The sequence below is a fragment of the Dipodomys merriami genome, unplaced genomic scaffold (assembly GCF_024711535.1).
Source record: "Dipodomys merriami isolate MVZ:Mamm:240054 unplaced genomic scaffold, mDipMer1.0.p SCAF_10, whole genome shotgun sequence".
NCBI lineage: Eukaryota > Metazoa > Chordata > Mammalia > Rodentia > Heteromyidae > Dipodomys > Dipodomys merriami.
Window position 1 is genome coordinate 11,910,804 of NW_027202271.1, and position 11,062 is coordinate 11,921,865.

At 44.4% G+C, this 11,062-nt stretch overlaps 1 protein-coding gene across 2 annotated transcripts in view; it reads right to left on the minus strand.

Annotated features, from left to right (window-relative positions):
• Window positions 1–5,065, minus strand: part of Rpap3 (RNA polymerase II associated protein 3) — a 29,192-nt gene extending 24,127 nt beyond the window's left edge. The window contains exons 1-2 of one of the 2 annotated variants that reach the window (XM_070039610.1): window positions 4,985–5,065; window positions 161–336 (exon numbers count right to left, since the gene is read on the minus strand). In XM_070039610.1, coding sequence (XP_069895711.1) covers window positions 161–310 — 150 coding nt within the window. In that variant the 5' untranslated portion in view covers window positions 311–336; window positions 4,985–5,065. The remainder of the gene's footprint in view (window positions 1–160; window positions 337–4,984) is intronic. The other variant, XM_070039620.1, reaches the window with a different exon arrangement.
• Between the last annotated feature and the right edge of the window lie 5,997 nt (window positions 5,066–11,062).

Sequence of the window (11,062 nt, forward strand, 5' to 3'; positions counted from 1 at the left end):
GCTATGAGTCATTTGGTAGAGAAAAACAGCTCTGAGATAGTGGTGGGGCCCTAAATTCAATCCCCAGGACTGGCCTAAACAAATAAAAAATAAATAAAGTCATGCTTTGTTGTAAAATAGGAAAGTTTTGCTGTATCTAAATTAGGATTTCTCAATTTACCTCTTCAGGAACACCACTCTGCCTTCTTAATTCCATGTCCTTTTGTTTAATGTCTTTTTCCCAGTGTTCTAAATCCCTCATAAAGTCTTGTAATTCTTCTGCATTTTGTTTCACTTGTAGTTGTAACTCAATTGCTTTATTTGAAGTCATTATTGCCTTCAAAGTTTTGGTCAATCCTTGATAAGAAATAAATGAGATAACAGTTGTTCCTCAACTTACAATGGTGTGGCAGCCCCCTCAACCCCTTGCAAATTGAAGACAGTTAAATAAAAAATGAACTTTATGGGCTAGAATTATGGCTCATGGAGTGGAGTATCTGCGTGGCAAGCACAAGACCCTTTGCTCATATCTTAGTACAAGACCCTATGTTCACATCTTAGTACTATCAAACAAACAAACAAACAAAAAACCAAAACACTTCTGCAGGCATGGTGGCAGCAGAAGTAGGATCGCCACTGAAGATCAGTCTGGAATACACAGTAGACCCTGTCTCAAAAACAAGCATTTAATACACCTGCCAATCACAGCCTAAAAAGACACTACATAGAATATAAATTGTTTCCTCTTGTGATACATGGTAGAAAAGACTTGCTGCTCATGGTCACTGCCCAGCATTGAGACTTTTATACCACATAATACCCACCCAGAAAATGACCAAAATTCAAAGGAGTTTCCATTGAATGCATATTTCTTTCTCACCACCAGAAAGGAGATCATTAAGTCAGGGACGGACTGTCTACATTTGGTTTATTTTTCTGAAACTTACTTAACAACTTGTATCACTTTATAAAGGGCCAAAATATATGGACAGGAGACTATGTTGATGCTAAACAAAGTATCAATGTAATATTTTTTTTTTTTTTTGGGTCTGGTCGTGGGGCCTGAACTCTGGGCCTGGGCACTGTCCCTCAGCTCTTCAGCTCAAAGCTAGTGCTCTACCACTTGAGCCACAGTGCCACTTCTGGCTTTTTTCTTTTTGCTTATGTGGTGCTGAGGAATCGAACCCAGGGCCTCAGGCATGCAAGGCAAGCACTCTACCACTGAGCCACCTTCCCAGCCCCTCAATGTAATATTTTTAAATGAGTAATTTGCTAACAAATCTGATCTCCTCAAAAGCCAGTATGAAAGGCAAGGTGTGGGGGGATTACAGAAATTAGGTAGTAATGGCAGACTGGCTGCTTGTTTTCTAGTTTGTAAGTATATTCCAACTTCTTTTTTTCTTTCTTTTTTCTTTTTCTTTTTTGTTGCTGATATTGGGGCTTGAACAAAGAGCCTGTCTCTTGGCTTTTTTTTTGCCCAAGACTGGCACTCTACCATTTGAGCCACAGCTCCATTTTCACCTCTTATGTGGTTACCTGGAGATAAGTCTCACAAACTTTCCTGCCTGACCTTCAAACTGCAATATTCAGATCTCAGCCTCCTAAGAGGCTAAGATGACAGGTGTGAGCCACTAGTACTCAGTCCAATTCCTTTCTTTACTCCTCTTTTTCTACCACATATTGAACTTGTACTTGACAGACACCATGGCAAAAATTTTATAGAGGCAAAAACAAAAAAGACAAGACCTCCTGTCTACTGTGATGAAAACAAGATTAAGTACTTAGTGATAGAGAACTATGTCAAATCAGATTTCTCAACCTTGGGACTATGGACATTTGAGCTGGAAGATTCCTCATGTTAGCAACAGCCTTATTATCTTCTATAGGCTAATGGCTAGTACCATCCCTTTGCACTAGATGTTGTGATAAACCAAACTGTTCACAGTGCCAGATGGCCCATGAAAGGCAAAGTAGCCACATTGAGCCCTATAGATACTGACCACAAAGGACAGGTATAAATCAGGTGGTAGGTGTCAGGGTTAAGGAAGGAGCTCCCTGAAGTACTGAAATTTCAGCCAGGTTTTAACAAGGGCCAGTCAAACTGGGTGTTAGTGGCTCATGCCTGGAATCCTAGCTAGTCAGGAGGCTGAGATCTGAGAATCACAAAGTTCAAAGCCAGTCTCAGCAGGAAACTTTGCTCAGCAGGAGACTCTCATCTCCATGTAACCACCAGAAAACAGGAAGTGGTACTGTGGTTCAAAGTGGTAGAGCATTATCCTTGAGCAAAAATTCAGGGACAGCACCCCACATCCAATTTCCAAAAAAAAAGAGGCCTAACAAATGACTTACAGAAGCAGAATGGGAAACTATGAGGGAGAAAAAAGAGGGAAGGTAGATATGGGACCAACTTTGAAATGTCAGGCCCTGAGTTCTGATCTATATTCTAATGTGAAGATCTTGAAAATGGTAAAATAAAAAAGATGTGATGCTTGACCAGATTGAAAATTCTAGGTGTAAAGAAAATTCTAGGTGTAGCCAGGCTCCGGTGGCTCACTCCTGTAATCCTAGCAACTCAGGAGGCTGAGATCTGAGGATCGAGGTTCAAAGCCAGCCTGGGCAGGAAAGTCTGTGAAATTCTTTCTTTTTTTGTCCGGTAGTGGGGCCTGAACTCTGGGCCTGGGCATTATCCCTCAGCTCTTCAGCTCAAGGCTAGCACTCTACCACTTCAGCCACAGCGCCACTTCTGGCTTTTTTCTTTTTGCTTATGTGGTGTTGAGGAATCGAACCCAGGGCCTCATGCATGCAAGGCAAGCGCTCTACCACTGAGCCACCTTCCCAGCCCTCTGTGAAACTCTTATCTTCAATAAACCACCAGAAAACCGGAACTGGCGCTGTAGCTCAAGTGGTAGAGAGCTAGCTTTGAGCTGAAGAGCTGAGGGACAGCACCCAGGCCCAGAGTTCGAGTCCCACGACTGACAAATAAAGAAAAAAGAAAAAGAAAGACTCAAGTGATGTCCTAGATTTCTGTCTTGGGAGCCTGGTAAGATTGGTAATACTGGGCTGGGAAGGTGGCTCAGTGGTAGAGTGCTTGCCTTGTAGGCATGAGGCCCTGGGTTCCTTTCCTCAGCACCACATAACCAGAAAAAAGCCAGAAGTGGCACTGTGGCTCAAGTGGTAGAGCTCTAACCTTGAGCTGAAGAGCTGAGGGGCAGTGCCCAGGTTCAGAGTTCAAGGCCTACAACCGACAAAAAAAAAAAGGGGCTGGGAAGGTGGCTCAGTGGTAGAGCGCTTGCCTTGCATGCATGAGGCCCTGAGTTTGATTCCTCAGCACCACATAAGCAAAAAGAAAAAAGCTGGAAGTGGTTCTGTGGCTCAAGTGGTAGAGGGCTAGCCTTGAGCTGAAGAGTTGAGGGACAGGGACCAGGCCCAGAGTTCAGGCCCCAGGACCGGACCAAAAAAAAAAAAAAAAAAAGATTGGTAATATCATTTTGATTCAGAAGATGCAACTTATAAAGGAAAAGAGGTTTCAGTTAGAGGGGTGGCAAATAGAAAGCAGGATTAATTCAGTTGGCAGAATCTGAGTACTTAAGGAACACACCAGGAGGAGATACCTAGAAGGTAGTTCTAAAGGACTAAGGATAACTGAGTGTCACCAGCATAAAGACAGAAGCTAGAGTCATGATTTGAACATGTTTAGCCTCAATGATGACTGGGGGTTTGGAAGAGCCTGAAAAACATTCATATTTAAGGAACAGGAAAACAGGCCACCATCAGAAAACCTAGGCAGCAGCACATACTAGAGCTGGGAGGAAACTAAAGAGCATGTTCAAGGAAGGCCAGAGGCAATATGTTTTTATCAAAATGGGACAGATTAGCAGTGCCAACATGGGTGGGTAAAGAAAATACATTGTAGCCAAGCTCTGGCAGGGCCTGTAATCCTAGTTACTCAGGAGGCTGAGATCTGAGGATTGTTTGAAGCCAGCCCAGGGGGGAATGTCTGTGAGACTCTTATCTCTCTCCAATTAACCATTAAAAAGCCAGAAGTAGGGCTGGCTCAAGTGGTATGGTACTAGGTTTGGGCGGCGGGGAGCTTGAGATAGCACTCAGGTCCTGAATTCAAACCCCAGGCCTGGCATAATTTTTTTTTTTTTTTTTTGTAAAGCACACCGCATTTAGCTGTATAAAGATGATTCAAACCTGGTGCCAGCGGCATTCGCCTGTAATCAATCCCAGCTCCTCGAGGAGCTGAGAACTGAGGATCTGGGTCCCAAGCCAGCCCGGGGAAGACCAATCCGACCCTCGTATCTCCAGTTAACCAAGATTATTCACTGCTGCCTGGCCGCTGGTGGCTCAGACCTAACATCTTAGGTTACTCAGGAGGCTCAGATCCGGAGGGTCGGGGTTCAAAGCGAACCTGGTCGGCATTCAGCTCGATTTCATTACCCCCCACCCCCCAACCAGGAGAAAAATCAGCAGAGAGTTAGGATGGACTCGTGTGCCTCGATCCGTGGTCGGACTAGCTCATCAAGAGGAGTGGAGGTTCCAACCCGGGGTCTCCCCCACCACCACCACCGGCTACCAGACACACGGGGTGCTCGGGGGGGGGGCAACATCGGGGTCACATCCGGAGACCTAGGAGAACTTGGGGCCCGCGGAGGCGCAGAGGGGGGCGGGCCCCTCGCGGTGCTCGGGGGGGGGGGGGACGGAGGCTCCGCCGTCACGACCCCCTCCTCAGGGGTGGGGGGACGCCCCCACTTCCCCCCCCCCCACATCCCCACCTCAGGCCAGGCCCAAGGTCTCGGCCCGGGGGCGCGCGCCGACTCCTCCCCAGGGATGCGCTCCAGGGACGCCGCTACCCAGGACACCGAGCCTGCGCAGTCCGCCCCAGTCCTCTCCGCCTCACCCTGACCCTCGGTGCGACCCCCCCCCCTCTTCCCGCTAGGAGACCCCCCCCCCCACCCCCAATAGATCCCTGCAGCGGGTGACAACGGCAGCGTCCACCCACCTGCCCCGGGCCGGCGCTGTCTTCCCCCCTCAGCGCCTCAGAGCCGCGGCGACTCACGCCGGCCCTTCCCACAAGGCCCTGCGCGCCGCGCGCCCCGCCCCCGGGAGCCTGATCGGAGCATGCGCAGAAGGTCAGGCTGAAGGAGGCCTGCTGCTCTGGTTGGCCACAGCTGGAGGGGGCGGGGCTGAGAGTGTCAAAAGCGAAATCGGAGGCTGCGTCGGCTTCAGTGTCGCTCAGCCGAACACCCCCCAAACTGAAGTCACCCCGAGTTAGTATGAGCCGCCAGGCAATAAAGCCTGGGGGTATTTGCTTGAATTCTCAGCACTTTTGTCCTTACTACTTGTATTGCTTTTGTCTTGATAAATGATCATTGTATCAGAAAGACGCTGTTTCTCTATGATCTGGACCATGTTGTGGCTGTCTTTTTTCCCCCTCTGTAAATACTTGTCTGTCTGCCTTCCCTGCAGTGTATGTATCTCTGAATCTAATGTGTGTCAGTATTAAGATCTGATGTGTGTGTGTATACCTGGGCTCGAACTCAGGGCTGTTCGCTCTCATTTGTTGTCCCCCCCCCCCCAACTGGCTGTCTTTTTACCACTTGAGCCATACTTCTACACTTCCAGTCCAGCATTTTGCTAGTTAATTCGATATAAGAACCTCAAAGACATTTCTACCCAGGCTAGCTTCGAACCCCATCGTTCAGATTCCAGCCTCCTGAGTAGCTAAAATTATAGGCATGGACCACCAGTGGCTAGCTCCAAGGACTTATTTTGGCTTATCTAAAAGAAAAAATGAATATGAAGCTTTTAACACTTTAGGCTTCCACTTTCTTTGTGAGCAACACTTTCATTACCCTAACAACTGTAAAATAAATCGAATATAACTTTACAGTCCACAAACATAAATAGCCAAATTTCAAATTAGATCAATTTTATAATCTCAAATATTATCCCCAACACTGAGATCAATGATTCCCAAGCTTGAATGAAGTTTGGGGTCAGGGAGGGTGATAGATGTAAGTATGTACATAATTACAAACAAGCCGATTTGTGAATCCTGTCTGAGACGTTCTGATTTAATTAGTCTGGAGTGCAGCCTCAGTATCAATTTTTTAATTTTTATTTTTTAGTATTTATTTTTTAATGATAGGCTGGAAACCACCAACCCAGGAGCTGGTCCATGAAAAGTCACTTCAAGAGTGCTCTGTCACAAAGTCATGTCATTACTTCCTCTACCCCAAATGAATTTTAAGGTCCTAGTAATCAAATCCTTAAGTGCATCACCAAAATATTTATTAATGAAATATTTTTGTTAGTGTTATGGGGAAATCAAACTGCTTTTAAGAGATCCTAATGTAGTTTAAAATTAATAATAGATGAGTTTAAAACAATATTGATTTATTGATGGTCCTATAATTGTCTATAATTGATGGCATATAATTGGTGGTCTATAATTGTTTTTATTAATATTAGCAGAGCTGACTGATATGAGCTAAAGCAGGGTCAATTGTTCATAGACCTAGAGAGAGTAAAATCTCCCCACTCTCTTTCCTCTATTTTTCTCCCCTCCCCCATATATTATCAGAAGATAACAGTGAATATAGGACCAAAGAGCAAAAAAGAGTTAAATAAATGTCCTAACAGCCACTTCTATCTAATCCGGGGGCTCTGATTTTCCCTGCTAAGACAGTCTTCTTCCTTGTGAGCTGAAATGCAACCATCTTCTCTGCTAGAGACCTCTACACATCTATGGGCAATTGTCATAAAATAGGCTTCAATAAAGTGAGTACATCATGCCTTTCTTAGATGTCTGTTTTATTCACTTCTTAATTTTTACCAAAAATAAACTCCAATTCTCTCCTTTGAACTCATTGTTAATATCTGTATAGTGATTTTCAAGGACACAATCTTTTTGTGGTTTATATGCTGACATTGTAATCATTAGAGGGAACAAATATGAGTATCTGTTGCAAGAGTAAATTGATACAATGAATCATTGTGAAAGCTGTTGATTTCATGTCTAAACAACCATGGAGTTCTTTCCCTGCAGTTAAGTATCAAATGTTCTGGCAGTTAATAGGAATCTCAGCAAAGTTAGTAAGTATCTTTAGGATGAAAATTTACTTCCTTTTATACAGATACTGTGTTCTAGTACAGATACTGTAACAGAGATATGTGACAGAAAGCTCGAGGTAAAAGCTTAAACATGAAAAAGTATTTCTATCTTGTGTATGTCTAAACATAAACAATACAGAACAATCCTAATATGAGGCCCTGGGGCCTACTACTGTTTGACCATCTCCAGCAATGATTTCATTCATGGTACAATATAGACACTCAAGCTCCAGCAGCAATTGTGTCTGAAATTAAGTCAGCAAGGAAGAGAAAGAGAGGAAACAATGGTACTTCAGGCCCCTTTAGAATGCTTTATTTTGAGGTTAGAGAATGCTAGCCAATGATTGAAAGCATTAGGTACCAAATTCAAGTCCTGGTCTCAGACCAAAAAAAATATTTTTCCATCTTATTTACCATTGGCTTGGATTTAGGCACATGATCATTCATCATGACAAAGGAAGTTGGGGCTTTTTATTCTTGGCAGTCATGTACCTATCTAAAAACAGAAGACAATGAATTAAGGAAGGAAATGAGGAGAGTAAATATTGAGGAGCAACAGCAGCCTCTGTCGTAGACCTTAAATACTCTCGAGTTCTAAAGGGATGGTTAGTTTGATTGATTGATTGGGACAAGTCTCATTATGTAGCCCACACTGGCCTCAAACTCTCAATCCTCCTCCTTCCACCACAAGAGTGTGGGAATTGCAGGCCTATGACACCATGCCCAGTGTAAGCATTAAGTATTCTTTTAAAACAAACTGAAAGCCCAGTATATTGGCAAAGCCTAAAATTCCAGCACTCCTGAGGCTGAGGATTATAAGTTTGAAACCAGCTGGGGATACATAGCAAGGCCCTGCCCCCCACCAAAAAAAAAAACCACATAATAACCCAGATGCTGGTGGCTCACACCTGTAATCATAGCTATTCAAGGAGGCTGAGACCTGAGGATCTCAGTTCAAAGCAAGCTCAGGCAGACAAATCTGAAAAATTCTTATCTCCAGTTAATCAGCAAAAAGCCAAAAGTGGAACTGTGGCTCACATAGTAGAGCCCCAGTTTGATTTTTTTTGGGGGGTCTGGTTATGGGGCCTGAACTCTGGGCCTGCGTGCTGTCCCTTAGCTCTTCAGCTCAAGGCTAGCACTCTACCACTTGAGCCACAGCGCCACTTCCGGCTTTTTTCTTTTTTGCTTATGTGGTGCTGAGGAATCGAACCCAGGGCCTCATGCGTGCAAGACAAGGGCTCTACCACTGAGCCACCTTCCCAGCCCTGATTTTTTTTTAAAGTGAGTTCTGGGAGCCCTTGGTTCATTGTAATCCTAGTTAATTAGGAGGATCTGAGGATTATGGTTCGAAGCCAGTATTGGCAGAAAGTCTGTGAGACTCTTATTTCCAATTAGTGACAGAAATAGCTGGAAGTGGAGCTTTGTCTCATGGTAGAATACCAGCCTTAAGGAAAAGGAGCTCACGGAGAGCACTCAGGCCCTGAGTTCAAGCCTCAAGTCCAGCAAAAATAAATAAATAAATAAATAAGACAATCAAGAATATGAAGTCCTGAGTTCTAGCTCTAGTACCAACACACAGATACAGACACACACAGACACAGACACACACACCACACAACCCTCCCTCCCCCCCCCCCCCCCCCGGCACAATGCATGAATAGCTAGATATCAAAATCCAAGCTCAGGGCTGGGAAGGTGGCTCAGTGGTAGAGTGCTTGCCTTGCATGCATGAGGCCCTGGGTTCTATTCCTCAGCACCACATAAGCAAAAAAAAAAAAAAAAAAGAAGCCAGAAGTGGCGCTGTGGCTCAAGTGGTAGAGCACTAGTCTTGAGCTGAAGAACTGAGGGACAGGGCTCAGGCCCTGAGTTCAGGCCCCACGACAGGACCAAAAAGAAAGAAAGAAAGAAAGAAAGAAAGAAAGAAAGAAAGAAAGAAAGAAAGAAAGAAAGAAAGAAAGAAAGAAAGAAAGAAAGAAAGAAAGAAAGAAAGAAAGAAAGAAAGAAAGAAAGAGAAAGAAAGAAAGAAAGAAAGGAAAGAAAGAAATCCAAGCTCATTACAGCAAGCAAGAAAAGGGTAGAATTTTGTAAATCTGATTTTATTACTTACTAAGAACATAACTTGATCTGAGTGAGTCTCAGATATCTAAATCAAATTTAAATAAAGGTAATCATACCAACTACATGAGAAATGGTAAGAATATATCAAATATCCTGCAAGCTGAAGCCATAGTGACTCTCCTCTCCTATATCTAGCTCTATCTTCCACTTGTCCACTGGAAGGCTTCAGAAGAGTTCTGTCAGAAGCACAAGTCCTGGGCATCATTAGATAATGGTTAAGTCTGCTCACAGGGAAAGTGAATTGCCTCCTTCTACAAAATGAAATCTAGAAGCTAGTGGCTCAGGCCTGTAATCCTGGCTACTCAAGAGGCTGAGATATAAGGGTCACATTTTGAAGCCAACCTGGGGAAGAAAAGTCCATAAGACTCTTACCTCCAATGAACCACCAAAAATGGAAATGGAAGTGTAGCTCTGTAGTAGAATGCTAGCCTTGAGCAAATAAGCTAAGGGACAGCACCCAGTCCCTGAGTTCAAACCCCAGTATCAGAGAAATAAAAACAAATAAATCTACATAGTATGTGAGACAAATAAAAATGATGAAAGCAGCTATCATAGCATCTACATTGATTATCCCACAGTGGTATTGTTGTCCCCATCTTCCTGATGAGGATGCTGATCTGAATCAGTAATTTTCCCTATCAGTCAGCCACCCTTGCTAGACCCTTGGGGAATCTGACCTCAGAGTCTGAACCTTGATCCTTATATCCAAGTGATACTCTGTGGTTTTGTTGTTTTTGGTGCCAGTCCAAGGGCTTGAACTCAGGGCCTAGGCACCATCCCTGAGCTTTTGTGCTCAAAGCTAGCACTCTACCACTTGGGTTATAGCTCTACTTCCAGATTTGGGGTGGTTAATTGGAGATAAGAGTTTTGTGGACTTTCCTGCCTGGGCTGAATTCAAACTGTGATCCTCAGATCTCAGCCTCCTGAGTAGCTAGGATTACAGGCATTGAACCCCTTGTGTCCAGCAGACCTCCTATCTATCCTACTCGATTGGGAACACCTCTGAGAAAGAGCAGGACAAGGCCCTACTTCACTCCTCTGAACTCTTTTTTTTCTAATTAAATATTTTAATTTTTATTATAAAGGTGATATTCTGAGAGGTTACAGTTACATAAGTCAGGACAATTCCACCCCTTCCTTTACTCTCTTCCAGTTTTCCCTCCCATCCCTGTTCACAGGTTGTATAGTTCATTTTTTTTCAGGTCCTGGGGCTTGAATTCAGGGCCTAGGCACTGTCCTTGAGCTTCTCTTGCTCAAAGCTAGGGCTCTACCCCTTGAGCCACAGTGCCGCTTCCAGCTTTTTCTGTTTATGTGTTACTGAGGAATTGAACCCAGGGCTTCATGCATGCTAGGCAAGCACTCTACCACTAAGCCACATGCCCAGCCTGTATAGTTCATTTTCAATGTAGTGCCTAGTGAGTACCATTGCTGCATTTGTGCACCCTTTGTCCCTTCATTTTTCCTCCCAAAGACAGATCAACAAAAGAGAAAACCAAACAAAAATAACCCTCTTATTCCTATTTCCTGGAGTTCATCTTGATAAATATTATACTATATGACCAGAGGTACCCTCCTCTGTACTCTGCAACTTGCCCATTCTCACCTTGCGCTTGGCAGCTTGCGAGCATGGTGGCCCAAATGGTCTATGCACAGGTGAGAAGTCAGTTTCCTTTCACCATCGTCTCCTCCCTCTGTTTGGTCAACCTGTGCTAGGCACGATAGCTGCACCCAGGGGCTCTTTCTGCTCTTCATGGGTGTGTCTAACAGGATGGGGGCCACCCAATCTCTATTTGTTTCCCCATAAATCTCCACTGCTCTTTCCAGGCCTCATGGTGACAGGCATACA